Here is a 20,817-nt window from a genome sequence, read left to right on the forward strand (position 1 = left end):
GTGGAACTGCTGACATTTTGTGGAATTCACTTGTATAAATAAACAAAGAGTCAGCTGATCACAACCTGTACATTAAGAAAATCTACTGAAGCTCACATTAGAAGTTATTGTGAGCTGTGATTCTTTGTGCTGACACCCAGAAGGCAAATGCAACAGTGAAAATGAATTTACAACCCAATAAAGTTTGTGGCAACATTTTAACTGATTGTGGCCATTGGCAGGTAAGTTCCAACAAGTCAGTGTTTCTGTCTATACCATAATTCATCCAGTTCATCCAGAATCTCAAATATTAACAAAATAAAACAAAGTAAATCAGCTCCTTGGCTGGCAGCTATTAATTAGGTTAAAATAAGCTATAATCTTATAAATATTATCTAGCCAACATTAGCTTTCATTTGTTATTTAGAGAACATAAACACATAACACTTTTTAATTCATTCTTGAAGTCACATTACTGACCATGGATTATCAGAAGAAATTGCACTTTTGCTTGTTTAAGCCAAATTGTGTTTTCTAATCTGCACCACTGATTCACTTGTGCTGTGGAACCACGCAGATCCTCTTGTGTGAATGATCTGTAACACCTCTTGATGCATTCTCAATCATCCAGGAAAATAAATCTCCAAAAGTTGATTCTGTTCATCTGGACGTAGCGTTTTCTGGGAGAAACATTTCATCACTCATCCAAGTGACTTCTTCAGTCTCAGCTGACTGCAGGTTTCCCCAATCTTATAAACAGTACATTTGCATAATGACTGAAACCAGCCCACTGTATTAACAAAGGTTTTTGGAAAATAACTAGGGTCAGAGGACTGGAAGAGTTTTGGCTCAACACATCAATTACTGCATCTGCCACCGGTCTTGCCTGTGCATTGCCTGTCCAGCCAGGTGGAGGATCTTTTTACACTTCAGGTTACCAGGGCTCGTCAATATCATGCTAATATCAGCACCCAAAAGTGAAGATAATGGAAGGTAATGAACCTTATTAAAAATTTGAGTGTGTACAAATTCATACTTGCTCTCCTGATAATCTTATGTTAACACTAAAGATTTTGATTAACTGCTAAACTTGTTTCCAATTTATTATTGAGAAGACCTGACTGTACTGTAGCTGGTGTCAAGTTTGTCTTCTTCAAACTTGGGTCCCACAGCATGGATGAATTTTTGACAACAAAGCTGCCCTCCTGCATCAGTTATCACACAGTCTCCTGGCTTGAGTTGACCCATTATTGATTTTATTTCGTCACCTTCAACCACAATCTTGCAATGTGTCACATTCACTCTGGATCCACTCAGACAGATGGCCTCATTTCTGTAGGACACTCTCACCTTGTCTTTCACTTTCTCCATCCAAGATTTGTTAAAATCTTCCAAGTATTTAATGACAGCATTAGCTTTGACCACAACAGTTTCTTCTATGTGAGCGTTCTGTGTTAAGAAGACACCAAGCTGATGCTGAACCTTTATGACTCTATCCTCGTGTCCTGACACCACGACTTGTTGAGCAGTTGTGTTGATTCGAGTTCTGCATGGCTTACTGTTAGCCTGCTCTAAGTGACTGACCAGCTGCTGCCACTCTGGCTTCTTCAGGACATTACTGTCTTCAACATTAATGTACTGAGATGTTAACACCTGGCCTAGATGGTCCTGAGCATGAGACAGATCTCTGTCAGAAACAGCAAGGAGCTGCACTCTGTTTCCACTGATTTCAAACGCTGCATTTATTTGATGAGATGTGAGGAGAGCATCTGTAAGCTCCTCTTGTTGCTCATCCTTCAACAGTTCAAGCACATATTTATCTACTTCCAGATTCTGTCGTTTTAATGCAAGTACTGCATCAAATATAACTTTACTTGCTGCATTAATCTCTTCCCCTAAACCAGTTATGTTCAGATTAGGACTCTCTGGTGATATTTTGAGCTCTAGAGACACACACACACAAATATATATATATATATATACGTTTTGTGCTACTGCTGTTTTGTTTTCTGAAGCGGCTAGTCTTTGGGAGTAAAAATTCATGCTTAATAATGACATTACATTCTTGTGGACTGTGGAAGAATTAATGAGATTCCGTACTGCTTACAGAAAATGTCTTCAAATTCAATTTTACTGCTCAAAAAACTCACATTGATCAATAGATCACACTATGTAATCAATTTAGACAAACCTTTGGAATTGGATAAAAGAGAGAGATTGAATATTTACTACTTCTGATTGGAGGAAACAAAACTTTAATCAGCATCTCTCTTAGTAGTCACACTTCTGTTTTTCAGGTTCAAAACAAAAAACATACACATTGAAAAGATCAAATGTAGAAAGAAATCTGGAACAGATGCTATTTGGAAAACTGAAAAATTGAAAAATTCAAAATCATAGCTTACCTTCAAGAGGAAAAAATTAGAGACAACATCAAGCATACATAAGCCACTTTAAATTTATTATACTTTAAACATTCAGAACAATTGTTGTGCTTGATCATTTCTGCAGGTTTGTTTATGTGAGCAGCAACTAATTTCTTTTACACGTTTCCTTTCAAAGTGATTCTTAATCTGAGCTTTACCTGCATTAACATGTAAACTTTTGTTACAAAGTGCATTACAAATTTTGTTTTGTAATGCTTTCATATTTTTTTTCCATTCACTGATTAATGCTTGTATAATAGTTGGTTAAATCAAGCTGATGCTGATGTTCTTACATAATTAAAATCTTTCATCTAATGTAATCATTTTCAACTGTGACTCATGTAAAGGCACTCGAGGAGAGTCCAAGAATAAAAATATGGAGTAACGTAATCACCTTATATGTAATGACGTAAGGTGATCTCTAGTTAAGATTTGCAATCTTGTTCACTAGCTGCATCACCTGAATTTAATCAAATATTCAGGATAAGCCTGGATATCATGGAAGACAACAAACATGCTGGGATTGGCCATGTTGTCCACAACACTGTCGTACAGATCAGTGGAAATGGTGCTGTTGCCTTTTGTTGGCGGTACAATCATGCCTTGTTGTCCAGGAGCAAAGTCCCCAGTCAGAACTCGGCAGACGTACATGAACTTTTCCCCATTCTGATTAGGCTTGGAGTAGGTATTGCCAGCAGAGTAACTTGCATTGACAGCAAAGTAAGTTCCATTGCCGTAGCATGCAGCTGAAAATAGAAGAGAAAGCCAATGAAAAAGATTGAACATATTTTCTGTTATTATTATTATTTTTGTTGTTCTACCAGTAGCAGTAGTAGATATTCTCAAAGACTACAATTTGAACATACCGCATGGGTATGAAGCATCAGAGAAACTCTTGTAAATCAAAGTTTCTTTTGAAAGTGTTTATGACCTGCAACTCTTAAAAGCATTATGACCAAACAGGCATGTAACATTAAATTCATGTTTCCAGTAGAGACCAAAAAAACAGTTATTTATTATTAATTAGTCTTCTGGGGCCTCCTGGAGATAAATTCTTTTAGTAGTTGGTTTTTTTTTGTTTTTTTTTAGCTTACTGCTATCTCCTTAATCTAAATATATCTTTATGGGCAGTATCTCCCCCATTTCCCACCTTGTCTCTATTATGAGCTGTCTGACAAAATCAAAATAAATGCCCACAAACGTCTCACCATTCTTTCCAGCGTAGCTCCTGTTGAAGCCACGGTCATTAATGGTAGCCACAGTGTCCTCGGAGGTGCCATGGAAAAGACGTCTCTCGTTGTTCTGGTGACCATTTCTCACCTCCATGTCACGCTTCTTAACCTGTAGACCGCTCCACAAAGCAGTGTTCTGAATCCTCTCAATCTAAGAGCAGGAAAAGAAATAATTTACATAACATCGCCACACAGTGTCAAATCTACTAACACTTGAATATTACAGGTCAACTTTTACATTTTCAATGAGCAACATTTTAATGTCGTTTATTGAGATATAAATTCTGTGTCACCTGCTGCATTGTAAGTTTACTTACACCTGAAAAAACACTTTAATCTAGTAATCTGATGGGCTAATGCTAATGTGCTAAAACAATAGACAATGTGATTGATGCTACCTTGATAATGGTTTGTTTGCATGAGGCCTGGAACAGCTTCTGGATTTCATCATACTCCTGTGTCCCAGCTTGTAATGGGAAAGCCTGATTGGTGGCGTTAGGTTGCATGGGATCCCAGTGCTCAGGAACATCACCTAGTAACAAATTAATTAGAAAAAACAAAATAAAATTGTATAGCTTTTAGGGAGATACTTCAGCTTTCAGTAGTGAAAACTCTGAGAGACCTACCAGTAGGCGAAATCATGCAAGATTTCAAATGCTAACACACTGCTGATCTCTTATTACTACTTTACTTTACTACTCTTGGTTTTATTAAAATACCTTTTAGCTTGTCAATTCTCTTTATCTCCATGATATTTCCCTGGCTGTCGGTGGCAGGTCCTTTTGGAATGGGGACAGTGTAGTCTTGACCCTTGAATGTAATTTTTACAGTTTGTAAATTTTGTTGCAGTGCTTCCTCGAGGTGGAAGTTGGTCATTTCATCAAAACTCTGAAACTGGAACCCAGACTGCTGATACTGCCAGTCTGCGGCAGCCCTGGCCAGCTCCACTTTCCTGTTTAGTTCCTCCTCGTCTTTCACCCTGCTCATCATTTTAATGATTTCAGTGTTAGCTTTGAGCACATCCCTGCTGAGTCCTTCAATAGTGATTGTGGCTTTCGGCTTATTGCTCACAGTCTTTATGCTGATGTCCATGGTCTTCTGCATGTCAACAATTTTCTGTCGATCTGCATCAGAGAAACTATGGATGGCATTGTCTCCAATTTCCATGCTGTGATATTCTTGAGATATCTTGTCATTTATCCATTTCTTTGCAGAGTCAACACTGGTTTGTGTGTCACCGCAAATGTGGAAGCAAGTAGCCTCCACTTTCAGACTGTCAATGACAAAATCTTTGTCATTCTTTGGTTTGTCAGCACTTCCACCAGTAAAGATTGCTGAAATAACAAATTTCAAAAACAACATTAGAACTTAACATTTGAAACTGATTTGAGAATGTGAAACCAAAAGCTCTTTGTTCTGTGTATTTACATTTGACTTTATTGAGCCATTTACCTTTGATTTTGGAGCCAATGTCCCCCCAGCTCCACCCAACTTTATCCTTAGAATCGGAATCAGCAGCTTCCCTCTGTTGCATACTGCTGTGGAAGTCTTTAAGCATAGGTTTCTGGAAAATAACTATGCGAACTGTAGTCAGGGGGCTGGCAGTGTTTTGGCTCAACACATCAGTCACCGCATCCAACATGGCATCAGCCACCAGTCTTGCCTGTGCATTGCCTTGACCTAAAACAAAGGGACAGCACACATTGAAGACTGCTGGGGCGAGCCACATCGACAGATGACACCATTAAACACTATTATCACTGTTCCTGGCTCTAAAATTTCTCCATAAACCTTCTTTGAACTTGATGTCAAATTTGTTCTGTGATAAGGAAATTTGATGTATCTCTCAATGCACATCTTTCTAAACACAAACTAACTGCAAATTAAATCCAAAGAATCCAATAAAAGTATTTTAAATTGTATTTGAGTACACAACGCCTCCTTCTAATGCAAACATGTCAATAGAGAAAGAGCACAACATGTCATACATTTGAGGAAACAGTTCACCCCAAGATAACAAAATGCCTTTAGTTGGCTGAAAACAGAGGATTATTCATCACCCTGTGTTTATCAGTTAGAAAGCTACAGTAGGAAGTTAGGGGGCTTTTATAATCATAGCATTCATCACAACTTCCTGAATTACATCAATCCAGTACAGCACAAGCTGCAGCCTGTCAACATATTTTAGCTTAACCTTCAAAAAATATCATGGCCTAAAACTGACATTTACATATGTGACCTGTCAGTGACAAAATGCTTTCTAAACCTCACCTGTGCCGATGGCAGGAAACGATACAGAGGTGAAAGAGCTTTTCACACATAACTGGAGTGCATCTTTCACAGTCTTGTTGATTTTTACTGGGTCTGTCTGTCCAGCCAGGTGGAGGATCTTTTTACACTTCAGGTTACCGGGGCTCGTCAATACCATGCCCTGGTTGGGCTCAGCACCTAAAGGTGAAGGTAATGTATGTTAATGAGCCTTATTAAAAATTTCAGTGTGTACAAGGCCATACTATCTGGTGCCAACTCTGAGTTACAGCGTTATAAAAAGTTGGTGTGATTTCCTACCAAGTTTGCGGCATTCCACTTCCACAGCCTGACCAGCTGCTTCTAGAATAGCTTTAGACACTCCTGGAGGAGGCAAAGGTTACATCACCATTGAATACATACTGTACACATAATCTGAAAGATACAATTACTTTGTGACCTTCTTTCTTATTTGTGTATTATTATCTAAAAATACTTTAAAGATGTGGACTATATTTACATAATATTATCCTCTATATTGTACCTAAATATTAATATATAAATATATATTAATTCTAATATATAATATTAAATTAAATATTATTATAATATCTTTAATATGTATATGTCAAAATAAATATTTACAGCAGGAAAAAAAATAATAACAACCACTGTTAATGGTTTGGCACAGCTCAAGCACTGTAGTTCTTACTATGATGACTTAAGAGTAAAGTTTTATTACCTGACTTAAGAGTAAAGTTTTCATTGGAGGAGTTGACAATGACATCAGCCGTCTCCTTGGTTATGTCTCCTGTGACTACCTGTATAGTCACATTGCCCATTTTGGTCTCATGCATGTCTGAGGTTGAGGTGATTTTAGAGAAGGGGCCTCCTGGAAATGGACAAAAATAAAGAATTATCAGCAATAAATTATTACAAAATAGAACTTCATTAATTTTGACTACTAATTTAATTGTCCATTAGGATATGTACAAATAATACAGTTTATTATTACAGTTAGTACAAATGTTTGTACTAACTGTTTTGTTACATTTCTTTGAAAACAGGCAAAAATACATCCAGTTTTTGTTTTGTTTGTATTGTTTTGAGTGTTTGCTTCTTTTATTTTGTAGCATTCTATAGCAACTGCCTATCAAACAGTGTTGCCTGCCTTTACTTTGTGTAGAACTTGTTGAACCACTTGAGGCGCTGGGAAACTTCTTCTGAAATTCATCACTGAAAGCCTGCAGACAGAAAAGAAGAGCGATTACTTCAACTGAAGCTCACCAATTTGACACCAAACCTGAAACTAAATAACACAACAGAACAAGTTTAATTACTACTGGAGTCTCCAAAAGTAGGCCCTATGCCCATAGAAGAAATATGTGTGTTCATTTGTGTGCTGTGCTTTATCTCTGCTAACTTGAATCAGCATGGTTAATATTACTAACAGCCTTCCAAGACGTTTTGATGAGTTAAATACTAGTATTTTATTAATTTATTTATTTTTTGTTACTTCTTGCCAATTATTTTTTTAATTCAACCTTCATTTATATAAGTAGTCCCATTGAGATTTAACATGTACGATAAACATTAAAATTACAACAATAAAAAAAAAAACAATAGGGTAGCTAAAATTGTCTAATGACTACACAGTGATCAAAAACAAGAAGAACAGTATAAAACTCTCTGAGATAAAATATCAGAGTATATGGATGCAGTATGCCAGGTTTTCTGGCATTAGCTGATAATATTGTCCCCATATGGTCACTTCTACCCCCAGCAAAATAAGATTACAATGGAAACAAAAGAAAAATAGATTTTACTGGTTAAAAATGCTGATGGTTAATTGACCTAAAAGATTTCTGGTTAGCACTGAGAATGTGTTGCTTCAAAGCTTGTTATTTTTTCTCACCTGGATAGTTTGTGTATCACTGGGGTAAAGTACAATCACAACCTTCTTCAGATGCTTGGGGTGTTTCTTTTTGCTAAACTCTAAGATTTTATCCAACAACAAAGAGGCTACGAGATCTTTTGGGAAACCCAGGTTTCCAGCACCAATGGCTGATAAGGATATGGAGGTTAGATTATTATCCTCTGCCATGTTCAAGCAGTCCTTAAAGATTCCTCTCAAAGTCTGTAAGACAGTTATATATAAAGACATTCATCATGAAAGTTGGATCAAACAGGCTTTTTAACCTCGAAGCTTAAACTTTTACCTTATAATGTAAGGTACTTCACCTTTTCAGATGTGGCTTGATCCTTATAGTGAGGTGCGATTGCATGAAAGACTTGTTTGCTCTTTAGTTGGCAGCCATCAGTAACAATGATCTCACCAACATTTCCAGTAGCACCCTGCGAATCTACTAACTGCTGAAGTTTGGGTCCAGCTGTGCGCAAGATGGCTTGTGAGACTGCACCTCTGTTGAGGTCAAGGTCTGAAGACACAGTGTTCACAATCACCTCCGTCTAAAAATGGTTAGCAGACTGTTAGTACATATTTATCATGTACTAACCCCCCCCCCTCCAAATTAACCCCTGGAATTTATTCAACATAAAGACACTTGATAGCAACATGTTAATAGTTAATGCATGAAGTCGTTGGTTCCTGTACTGGACAATTTGCCTCTTAATTTATTTATTTATTTATTATTCACTTTAATTAGATATAAACAGCCAAAATCTGAATTACCGTGGAAGCTTCTAGGTTTCCCTTTGTAAGAACGATGTCCACGCCTTCTTTGGTCTGGACACGATTCAGACACAGGTCAGATCCAGTAGACTGTGATACTGATTGTGTGGGAGCAGTGAGATGAGGAGTTTGTTGAGAATGAGAGTCACTGAGGTTTCCAAACTCCTGCCTGACAGCAGCCACCATATCCTGAACAGCAATGTCATCATTGTTCACGAAATGGATCTTCTGCAAGGTAATGTCATCATAGTTCTCATAACAGTACTCCTTCACTGCTTTAACAATGGTGAGTTCACACAGCTTCGGTGGAAAGCAGCGCGTTCCTCTGCCAATAGATGGAAGAGCTACTGAGACGCATCCGTGGGCCTCAGCAAATTCTAAGCTTCCTTTAACAACTTTGTTCAACTGAGCTGAAGCTTGCAGTGGTTTTTCATACTTGGGTGCCACAGCATGGATGACCTTTTGGCAACAAAGTGTTCCTCCTGCATCAGTTATGACACAGTCTCCTGGCTTGAGTTGACCCTTTGTTTTTTTCATTTTGTAAAATTCATCTTGTAACTGAGGGCCGGCAGCCTTCAAAAGTGCTGCTGCAAGACCAGTACTGTGTTTCAAGTCTTGATTAAATGGACTCACAACTGCCTCTATTGGATAACTGCACATATCTGCCTTGTAAACAGCAATTTCTATGCCTCCAGGCATCTTAAGTTGGTATAAAGGTGTTGGTACTTGTTTAACGTTGTCTTGTCCACCACCTGGCTTATCAACTAGTTGAACCAGGCAATCAGTTTTAGTTTTGATTGTGGAAAAATAAGCTTCATTTTCCTGGAAGAGCTTCTTCACTCCAGACTTGTAAACATTCAGACTGTCAAAGACTACAGCAGAGACGGCACCTTCAACCACAGTCTTGCAATGTGTCACATTCACTCTGGATCCACTCAGACAGATGGCCTCATTTCTGTAGGACACTCTCACCTTGTCTTTCACTTTCTCCATCCAAGATTTGTTAAAATCTTCCAAGTATTTAACGACAGCATTAGCTTTGACCACAACAGTTTCTTCGATGTGAGCGTTCTGTGTTAAGAAGACACCAAGCTGATGCTGAACCTTTATGACTCTATCCTCGTGTCCTGACACCATGACTTGTTGAGCAGTTGTGTTGATTCGAGTTCTGCATGGCTTACTGTTAGCCTGCTCTAAGTGACTGACCAGCTGCTGCCACTCTGGCTTCTTCAGGACATTACTGTCTTCAACATTAATGTACTGAGATGTTAACACCTGGCCTAGATGGTCCTGAGCATGAGACAGATCTCTGTCAGAAACAGCAAGGAGCTGCACCCTGTTTCCACTGACTTCAAACGCTGCGTTTATTTGATGAGATGTGAGGAGAGCATCTGTAAGCTCCTCTTGTTGCTCATCCTTCAACAGTTCAAGCACATATTTATCTACTTCCAGATTCTGTCGTTTTAATGCAAGTACTGCATCGAATATAACTTTGCTTGCTGCATTAATCTCTTCCCCCAAACCAGTTATTTTCAGATTAGGACTCTCTGGTGACAACTTGAGCTCTGGATACACAAGTAGAAGCTTGTCCATAAGGCCATCTTGACACAGCAGATGAAAAACTGATGGTGACAGTGTGAACACTTTAGTTTTACTTGATTTCTCCCTGTGGATCTTTTTTGCAATCTTGTTAATAATTTCAGAAAGAGATTTCTCCAGTCTGTTGACATCACTAGCAAGACCAGCTACTGATAAAGCACCTCTGTCTTTATCAGGTACTACAATCACATTTTCATTCAGCAACATCTCTCTGATCTTTTCCTCAGACTCTTTCCATGCATCTGAATCTGGACAGAACTTCACAGATTTGAACTTTAACACAGATTGTGCAAACGCTGGCTTCACAGTATCAGTCCATTTTTTGGTGATGGCATCCTTTTGCTTTAGTAAAGAAGACACAGGACTCAAGGTCACAGTGGTTTGGTCGAGGTTTACGATGCAGAAGTGTTTGTCCATTTCACTGCAAACGGTCTCTGCTGCTGATTTATTTTGAGCTAGGTATCTGAGGACAGCACTGTCAATGGGCTCTGAGATGGCAGCAGGAAGTTTTAGTGAAGGCTTTTCTTTGCCATAGAGAGCACTTCTAAAAGATTTATAAAACCAATTAACTCTGGCCTCTTCATTCTTGATTGAATGCTTCATCTTTATCTTTTCAGCTGTAATTAAAAAAACAAAAACCTTGAAAAACATGTGAAACATTGTAGATATGAAAGACTTTTTCTTCCTGTTCACTGCATGCAGTGTTGGGGAGTAACGGAATGTACCAGTGTTGCATATTTAGAGTACAAAATATGAGTAATTGTATTCCGTTACTGTTAAAAAAGGTGGAATTCAGAATACAGTTACTTTGTAATAACTGTATCTCAATCTCGCGGCCCCACTTGCGGCCCGCTTAATGACATGAAGAAATATTTTTAAAAATTATTAGTCAAAAATTGATTTAATATGAGGCATATTCCTAAAGCAGTGGTCCCCCAACCCCTGGGCAATGGACCGGTTCCGGTCCGTGAGTCGTTTGGTACCAATCTGCGAGTTGAGGCTCGGGTGTGAAATGTATGAGTTTCAGGAGTTCTATCGGTTTTTATTATTATATTTTTTTAAATCATTTTTATTGCTAACTCGGTTTCTCTGGGTCTTTTCCCGTGTGTTATGAATTAATCTTCTGTTTTTTTGGTAATTGTACTGGTTTTATTTTGTTGTATTATTATTATTATTATTATTATTATTATAATATAGTATTATTTTGTTGCCTTAAAGGCCGGTCCATGGCTCAAAAAAGCTTGGGAACCGCTGCCCTGAAGAATGTAGCTTCATGGGCAATGTAGTCCATGCTGCAGGGAGAATGGACTGCCATACCCGTTATGTGTCTTGTGAACGCGAGGCAGGGATATAAAGGAGAGTCAAAAAATACTAGGTGTCACCGACCAGAAACGGGAGCTGGAAGCATGTAAATATAATAATAACCACTGCAGCCAAGAAGAGTGCCTGACGAGCCCAGTTGTAAGTAAGCTATTAAGACTCGACTGTACACCGTGTTCGTGTTTTCCTCCAAAAATAAGTTCTGTTGGAGCAGCCTTTCAACGCCTCTCTCTGTCTCTCGCTAGCAAAGTTGACCCAGACAACAAAGTAAAGCTAGTTTTTGGTTATGAGCCGACACGGAACCCAATGTATTAGCCAGAGGTTGGTTATTCCAGTACTTACATTTCATGTTGGTTTTATCCAATTGGACTTCCTGTGTGGAACAAATAAAAATATACATTTTATTCACCATTTTTTTTTATTATACTGAAGTCTTGTGTGACCAGTGCCATAAATAACTGTTGGTCTTAAAAGTAATATAGCCAAACAGCCAAATCCGTCTGTTCTCTGATTGGATTGCTAAATTTGTGATTGACATGACATTGACCAATCAGCTGCAAGGAAGAAAAATCGGGTCAAATTTTGTACATGTAAGCTGAGAGGTACACACAGCCAGGGAACCTGAGCGCAGAGTTTTACACGTAGTTTTTTGTGTTGTATCTGTAAGCAGACCTTAACAAAAAATCTGTAACTTATATTCTCATCTGTTGATGCACAAACATTAAATTTTCACATATTTTGGTTTACAAGGTTACAAAACGCAGTTCACAAATCCACATTTGATCTACAAGTACAAAATATTTATGACAACATTTTGAGCCCATAAGGAAGCACAAAACAACAGCAGAAGAGCATTCCTAAAGGAGGGTTATGCTATAATAGACAGTAAAAGAATCGATCCGGGAGATACACTTAAAAAAGTCACTACAAGTTAAGTAAAAAAAAAAAAAAAAAATGAGAGGGTTGCAAAGCAATGTTTTAGCTATGTGTTGAGCTAGAGGGAGTTATAATTGCTACTTATAAAATACTTTGATAATGTATATGAGTATTGTTATAATGACATATGTAGGACACTAGGCTTATTCCTGCTTGAAGCATTCTTTTTCTTCTCGTAAGGGCCAAAAGAAGCTCGTATTGTTCTTGTTTTGTATTTTGTTATTTCCTTTTCTTCACCTTTTATATGGCTGTTCTAATAAGTTCTTTAAATGTTTGAGGCTTAAAAAACAGGGTTAAACATAAGGCCACGTTTTTATTTTGCAAAGAAATCAAGTAAATCATAAATGAAGGAGAGAAAATGTTTTGTCAGAGATCAAATGAATGACCAACAAAACATTTTTTTTCTCCTTCATTTCTGTCAAACCAAGCTGTATGTAACGTTTCTCACAGTTGGTATCATGGTTGCTAGGCAACCTGAACAGCGCAACGAAGGCTAGACTGTCCCATTTCACAAGCCTTTCAATTCCGCACTTCTCGTACTTGTAGTACGCGTAGTGCGTGTACTTCAAGTGTGCAGACCCTGGATTGGGACACAGCCAGAGACTAAATACCCACAGGGATGATTAGGGGAAGAGGAAACACATGAGGGAGAACAGCTGACACACATGAACCTAATGACAGGACAGGAGAAGTGAAACTAAATACAATGAACAAGGAACAGATGACGCATGTCCCTTGTGGGGCTCCATACCAGACAGACACGCAAATTTCAGGGGGGGGGGAGACTGAAAATAAGAAAAAAAAATCAAACGTATGTGTCAGGGCTCTGTGTGCAGGCAGGCAGAGGTGAGGATCCAAACGCAGGACTCGTGAAGTGAAATTTCAATAGAAAACCACAGCTTTATTGCTGGCAGTGAACAAAACATGAACAATGAAGACTGAGAACCGGAAACACAGGCAGAATCTGAGGGTACAACGCGACACTGAGCAAGGGCAAACACAGGGCTAATATACACAGGGAAGTAATTAGGGAATGGAAAACAGGAGGGAGACACAGCTGGGGGAGATTGGGGTTAACGAGACAGGGGAGCGAAGCTGGACACACTAACATAAGACACAATCCTTCAAAATAAAACAGGAAACAATAAACCACTAAACAAAGACGCAGACTGAGAGGCAGAACATAACGCATGGAACTCAAACAATACATGAGACCACAATTCCTTAAACACGGATGAACAGAAACATGAAACTCTAATCATAATCATCATCATCACCACCAACACAAGCGCTACAAGATAGATAGAATAAGAAAACAATCCATAATGCAAAAACACACCAAAACATAACAACTCAAAATACTGGGTCAAACTGACCCAGTATGATTGATTAGGGATGATTAGGGGAAGAGGAAACACATGAGGGAGAACAGCTGACACACATGAACCTAAAGACAAGACAGGGGAAGTGAAACTAAATACAATGAACAAGGAACACTGGATTATTTCAAAATCAAACATGAAACATGGAGACTTAGACATGACACAAACTTGTCACAAACTTATGTCCGACAATATTTTCACGGACCAGCCTTTAAGGTGTCGCGGATAAATACAACAAAATAAAACTAGTACCGGTACCAAAAAAAAGATTTATTCATAACACACGTGAAAAGACCCAGGAAAACAGAGTTAACGATAAAAATGAAAACAAAATAACGCTGAAAACCAATAAAAACCCTGAAAACCATACATTTCACACCAACTCTCGCGGCCCAGTACCAAACAACTCACGGACCGGTACTGGTCCGTGGCCTGGGGGTTGGGGACCGCTGGCTTAAACCTATTCGCTGGAACGTTCAAGACAATTTAACTACACAGCAAAGCAAGACACGAGTAGGCAAAGTTCTTTGTGATTCTCGTATACGAGGGAGACCAACTGGACAAACGCCGTTCCTTCGCTTGACCCCAGTTGCTCTCGTCCGTTCCCTCGTAACACTGCTCTTTTATTGAGGTTACATGAATATGCATAGGTTCGTTAACATATGACATCTTACATAGGCGTACATGTATACAAAGAGTACTGTCTGTGTGTATGTGTAGGTATGTGTGTGCGTTTAGGTATGCGTGTGTGTGTATGTGTGGTCAAGATGTGACCCCATAAAGGACTTCCCTAAACTTGCTGGTCTGGAAGTCCAGCAGATATAGATATAGATATGTTTATCCTACCATGAAACAATAAGAGAAGGTACGACCTCTCCCATGCTCCCAGGATGTGGGTGTGAATGCCAGAACACTCTGGAATGCACACAAAGTCTTTGCAGACTCCTAAGGATCAACCCTCTACCAACATGACATTGATTATACAACTCTAAGCATATATGAGTAGATATTTCTAAGCATAAATGACAATCCAACAATACAAATCTAACACTTGCAGCAACTGTAACTACATAATTTCCTTATGAATTAATAAAGTATTCAGATTCTGATTACTGCACCTAAGTAGAAGTTTCATGTAGCTGCACTTTACGCAAGTATTTATTTTTCTGAACTTTTTACTTTCTACTGCTCACACTTTCAAAACAGACTCATTACTTTAGGTTCATTTATGGCACTCATACTCAGGAGCTAAAGTGGACCGGAAGTACTTCAGAATAGCGCTACAGAAGTGTGTTTTCACATTGTGAAATGTCCTGCAAAAGAAACAAGGATATACAAACTTGTGTTATTTAAATGTTGCATGAAAATACCGTGTAGTTTTGCGCAGATGCAGGTGTAAGTGCATTCACAGTAAAGTATTTTGTTGGACTGGTGCACAGTGTCTGTGGTGCTCATGGTCAGATTTAGGTTTACATCAAGTATAGCAGATATTAATTTAAAGCTGACGATGTTTCGATTAAGTCACTGAATTCCACCTTTATACTATTATAAAGACAATATACTGTTAGTGTAGGAAAGGGGTCGGCAACCTGTGGCTCTGGAGCCGCATGCGGCTCTTTAGTCCCTATAATGCGGCTCCGTGTGGTTTGTGAAAATAAATTAGAAGTATTTAGCTGAAGTGTATTTTTATGTTAGTTCTTTTTTAACTTGTAGTTCTAAATTGGAAGATTATTGTGATATTGAAATAGAAAAATAAAATTATATTCTATTATTTTTTCATCGCTCAAAATAAGCATCACACACAATTACCCGCCGAAACGCCGTGCATTTATCGAGACTTTCAACCCCAGGTAGGCCAATTATGGATCTTCGGATCCACATTATGTCAGCAGCTCCACCGTGAACTATGTTAAAAACAAACACCGCTCACGCCTCACAGATGACAGTTTACAGTCCTGCGTAAAGATGAAAGTGACTTCGTACAGCCCCGATTTGCAGACGCTGTGCGCAGAGGTTCAGGAGCAGAAGTCCCATTGTAAACATACCACGGCAGACCCTACGATGGTTGCATGAACATACTTTTCAGGTCAAGGCTCCAAAACGCAAAGGCGATATAAGGGTGGCGGCTCACAACAGTTTTGTTTGCTACATGGATCATTTTAGTTCAGCTTTCCTTTTGTTATATTTCTTTAAGAGTTCAAAATGTGTTCATTACATAAATAAAATGTAGTTTTCTCTGTAGCACTTCATGGATTTCATAAGCAACACACCTTAGTTGTTCACACAATGCATAAAGGTAAACAACAATATATACAGTGTTATCTTCATTTTAGATTTCAAAAAGTATTTGCAGCTCCCAGTGTTTTCGTTTGCGTGGAAACCGGGTCCATATGGCTCTTTGGGTGTTAAAGGTTGCTGACCCCTGGTGGAGGGGATATAACAAACTGAAACTGCTGACATCTTGTTGAATTCAGTTGTATAAATAAACAAAGAGCAGTGGGTCAGCTGATCACAACCTGTACACTAAGAAAATCTACTGAAGCTCACTTTAGAAATTATTGTGATTTGTGATTCTTTTTTCCACACTGAGCCACTACACAGATCCTAGTGTTCCCCCACCTGCTGAATCCCACTGTAACACCTGTACTCATTTTTTGCAGGCAAAGTCACCCTCTAAAATGTAGGCGACAGAAAATAGTTATTTTTTAAAAGAAATTCTCTTTTACTGTGCAGTATGTGTCCTGCATAACAGATTCAAGCTTTTGTGAGAACTAGAATCAGATTAGATAAGTTTTGTATTCTCATTCACTAATATCATTTTATTATTATATTAATATAGCACAAGGCCCTGTTACCTTTGTACAAAAATTGTTAATGGAATTTTCCTTCAAAGAGCTACTTTTTACTTTCTTACTTTGAGTAGATTTCAGAGCTGGTAATTTTTTACTTTTACTTAAGTGAAGAAGTTGCTTCAGTACTTCAACTTTTACCATAGTATTTTTAAACCCACAGACTCAAATTACGTGTCCACTCTACTTGTTTCTGTTTCCACTCTCTCTCTTTGCTGTCTTTATCCTCCCTTCACCCCCTATTTCTTTTGTCTTCGTCTCTTAATCTTTGTGGTGACACCCAGAAGGTAACAGTGAAACAGAATTTACAACCCAATAAAGGTAATAACAACATTCTAATTTGATGTGAGTTGCTCCTGGCCATTGACAGGTAAATTCCAATATGTCAGCGTTTCTGTCTATACTATAATTCACTGTCTATAAGTGTGCTCTAAACAGGCATGACACGCAGTTCATCCAGACTCTGAAACATTAACAAAATAAAATAATAAAGTAAATCAGCTCCTTGGCTGGAAAATATTGATTGGGTTAACCCTCTTGAGGCAGGCGTTGCCGATTTGCAACAGTTAAAAACTAACAACCTGATTACCCCACATACATATTTTATGAGTTTTTTTGTACTCAGAAGTACCACTGCAGGACTTGGTCGTGCGTTAGCAACTAAAACTTAATTTGAGCCTGAGAGGGTTAAAATAAGCTATAATCTTAAAAATATTATCTTGCCTACATTAGCTTTCGTTTGTTATTTAGAGAATATAAATACATAAAAAGACACTTTTAATTCATGCTTTAAGTCACATTATTGACCATTATCAGAAGAATTTGCACTTTTGCTCGTTTAAGCAAAAATGTGTTTTTAATCTACACCACTGACTCACTTGTGTTGTGAAAGCATGCAGATACTCTCTGTGAATGGTCTGTAATGCCATGACATCCAGAACACAGGACATTTAAACCTGTGTTCATGCTAACGTTTACCATCTCTGATAGGCAAGTTGGCAAATTTGAACTATATACTTATAGTTATTTTACGGGTACTATGATAAAATTTAGGGGTGCTTGAGCATCCAAAAATTTTTTTCTAAACTTATCAATGACTCAAAAAAAAAAACACATTTTAAAGTTAAAACCTGAAAACCTCAACTTTCTGACCTTCTCAATACTTCTCCATTAACATTCTCAAAGCAAACATCACATCTTTAGTGTTCTTTGTCAGTATGAAGACTACTGCTGCTAAAATAAACATAAAACAGTTAAAGAGCTTTTGACAATACCGCCAGTGGCGTCTAAACACAGAATACAGTCTATTAGAGCAAGAAGGATGAACAACAACAGAGGAGCTGCAGGTATCTGGGAGCTCCTTGGGGCTGGAGGGGTGTGACTGCTGGGGTGAGCACACAGTTGTCATCAGAATGTCTGCCACAGGCCTTCAGCACTCTAAAGGGTTGCGAATGGTCTGGGTCTCCTAAGTCTGTCTGTGTCTGTGGCTTTTGCTGGCTTCTGGAAAATGTTATTGTGGCTTCTACCTCTCATTATGAAGTAAATTCCATCCAACAGAGCATGTTTGGCATGTGGTAGAATGGGAGGTTGTCATTGTGAATATGCAAGTGACAAATGTGCAGCAACTGTGCAATACTGTCATGTCAAAATTCAGAGGAATGTTTTCAGCACTTTATTGAATCTATGCCATAAAGAACTAGGCCAGTTCTAAAGGAAAAAGAAGATTAAAAGGTGTACCTATCTATCCTTCTACTTTCATTTTTACAGACTCGTGAGATTGCGCATCTTTGAATACACGAATACACTTAGCACGTCAATAAAAGACTTAAACAAATATCCGCAAACAGACCTTTATTCTGGTAAAAAAAAAAAAAAAAAAAAAAAAACTTGACAATGCCACTGATATGATGAATTTCAAACAATTCTAAAAGTCGAATAAAAACAAAACAAATCAAAATTGGCATTGACCACACTTCTGTTTTATTGATTGACAAGATAAAATGCCAAAAGGAATTGGATTTTTTCAAAAACTTGTAGTTTTCCCACAATCCATGCTTAAAATAAATCTTAGAATGTGTAACGAGTGCATCTGTGATTGGTTTGATTGGTTTTCTCTTGCAACATGAATGTAGTTGAAAGGCATTTGCTCAAAGAAAATTACTAAAACACTGAATAGAAGTTTGAACAAAAGAAAAAAGTAAATTCAATGAACCACAGTGTTACTGTGGTGTAGAGGTTTGACTATCCCAGTGCTCGCAGGGGCTGTGCTGTCAGGACTCTTGCTTTGCCGTATGGTAGGCCTACCAAAGGCTAATTGATCATGGGTGAGTGTTTTAATAGACACCATGTGTACAAATAATCCCTGAGCCAAAATTCAGGCTAAAGACTGCTGTGAAGGCTGATTCCTCCGGTTTGTTCTACGTGTGAGTCTTTATTGTGTCAGTGCCAATCAGTTTGCTTAATATAATAATGTCATACACGTCTTTCTGACTTTGGCACAGAAGCCAAGGGAAAAGGGATGTAAAAGGGGTGTTTCAGGAAGAGGGTGAACTGAGGGGCTGCAATAAGCCCTCTATATAAGGATTATTTGGAACTGTGAATTGTGCAAAGCCACTTGAGTACAGTCCAAGAATAAAAATATGGAGCTAAAAATAAGCACAATAGGTAATATCAAGTTATGATTTATGATCTTCTTTGTTGGCTGCATCAGTTAAATGTAATCAAATACTCAGGATAAGCCTGAGTGTCATGGAAGACAACAAACATGGTGGGATTGGGGTTTTTGTCCACAACACTGTCGTACAGACCAGTGGAGACGGTGCCTTTCGCTGGTGGTACAATCATGCCTTGTTGTCCAAGAGTGAAGTCCCCAGTCAGAACTCGGCAGACGTACATAAACTTCTCCCCATTTGGACTTGGCTTGGAGTAGGTGTCATTGGCAGAGTAGCTAGCGTTGACAGCAAAATACGTGCCCTTGCCGTAGCATGTAGCTGAAAGGGGAAGAGCAGCAGAAAGTCAATGAACAAGTTCTGTGACATATTTTCTTTTATTATTATTGGTCACAGAACAAATGTCCTTCATTTGTCTATGTTGACTTAACTGTTCTGTATGGTTATGACTAGGGGTGAGTTTTGCTTATCGATTTATCGATTAAAATCTATTCTAGCTTGGATGGTGAATCGATTCATTAAAATCCTTAATCGATTTTTATATATAAATTTATTTTGCCCGAAATGCCAGAATCTCAGGTTAAACCTCACAAAACTACAACAACCACCAAACAGCTAAAACAGTAAATGAGAGCAAGTACACGGATTCTGCACAAAGACGTAAACACAAAGCGCGGACATCTCAGTGAGATGTTGCCTTTCTCACCCGACGGCATGGACACGGTCGGGGGTGAAAGCCGACAGCTCGCTGATTCTGATGTTTCGGCGCGTCCTTTTTGCACTGGATTCTGAAGCTGCAGGTTTTATCTCTCTCCAAACAATATTGACTGAACCAGCAGCAAAAGAAGATCCAAACTACGCTTCACATTTTGCTTCACATGAATATTGTCATGAATTCCCTCTGACTTTTGCTGTTTTGCTTCCAGCACGCTAAAATCATACTTCATGCACAGCGCGTTCTCTCTCTCAGTGTATGTCAAGAACAGTTACCCATCTAAAACTATGTTTTCTACATTATTCGTTTGCTTATTACGCACAAGACTGCTGTTGTTTACAGCGCTGTCGGGCGCTGGTGTTTTTTTCCCTTTTACTTACTTCCGAAAATAAAGCCTCATTTCTGCTGTTCAATACTGAACAAATTTAAACTTTTTAAAATTATGCAAAATTGCAAAATGCTTAGCCATGTCTCTGTAACTTTGCTTTGCTTCACTTCAGCAGATTGCGTAATGTTCATACGTTCATTAATGGTTTTCTTTTGTTTTTGATCTACTGCAGAATATTTTTAAAGTCATCTGCTATAAAATCCCAGGCCAGGAAAATCGCCTTCATGTGTCAGCTTTCTTTTTATAGATATAAAAATATTGATATGTACTGATACGTGATCACAATTATAATATTTCTGACTGTCTGAGGCAAAATTTCCCAGATTCAAATGTAATCGAATCGAATCGTGGATCGAATCGATTCAGGACCTTGTGAATTGGAA

The 20,817-nt window shown here is 38.3% G+C and overlaps 1 protein-coding gene and 1 long non-coding RNA gene across 6 annotated transcripts in view; one reads left to right on the forward strand and one right to left on the reverse strand.

Moving 5' to 3' along the window:
* The window catches only part of LOC146501073 (uncharacterized), a 404,586-nt gene extending 389,830 nt beyond the window's left edge, over positions 1-14,756 (forward strand). Inside the window, exon 2 of the long non-coding RNA XR_014869778.1 lies at positions 14,030-14,756. This is a non-coding gene — a long non-coding RNA (uncharacterized LOC146501073). The remainder of the gene's footprint in view (positions 1-14,029) is intronic.
* Positions 880-20,817, reverse strand: part of parp14rs1 (poly(ADP-ribose) polymerase family member 14-related sequence 1) — a 30,820-nt gene continuing 10,882 nt past the window's right edge. Inside the window, exons 3-15 of one of the 5 annotated variants that reach the window (XM_085135186.1) lie at positions 11,838-11,868; positions 8,577-10,792; positions 8,126-8,353; positions 7,800-8,021; positions 7,062-7,128; positions 6,627-6,776; positions 6,206-6,268; positions 5,909-6,085; positions 5,090-5,317; positions 4,357-4,971; positions 4,036-4,169; positions 3,614-3,788; positions 880-3,151 (exon numbers count right to left, since the gene is read on the reverse strand). In XM_085135186.1, the coding sequence (XP_084991312.1) occupies positions 2,862-3,151; positions 3,614-3,788; positions 4,036-4,169; positions 4,357-4,971; positions 5,090-5,317; positions 5,909-6,085; positions 6,206-6,268; positions 6,627-6,776; positions 7,062-7,128; positions 7,800-8,021; positions 8,126-8,353; positions 8,577-10,792; positions 11,838-11,868 (4,596 nt within the window). In that variant the 3' untranslated portion in view covers positions 880-2,861. Of the gene's footprint in view, positions 3,152-3,613; positions 3,789-4,035; positions 4,170-4,356; positions 4,972-5,065; positions 5,318-5,908; positions 6,086-6,205; positions 6,269-6,626; positions 6,777-7,055; positions 7,129-7,799; positions 8,022-8,125; positions 8,354-8,576; positions 10,793-11,837; positions 11,869-17,972; positions 19,653-20,817 lie in introns of those variants that run through there. The other 4 variants (XM_085135184.1, XM_085135185.1, XM_085135182.1 and 1 more) reach the window with 4 other exon arrangements.

The sequence above is a fragment of the Neolamprologus multifasciatus genome, chromosome 16 (assembly GCF_963576455.1).
Source record: "Neolamprologus multifasciatus chromosome 16, fNeoMul1.2, whole genome shotgun sequence".
Lineage (NCBI taxonomy): Eukaryota > Metazoa > Chordata > Actinopteri > Cichliformes > Cichlidae > Neolamprologus > Neolamprologus multifasciatus.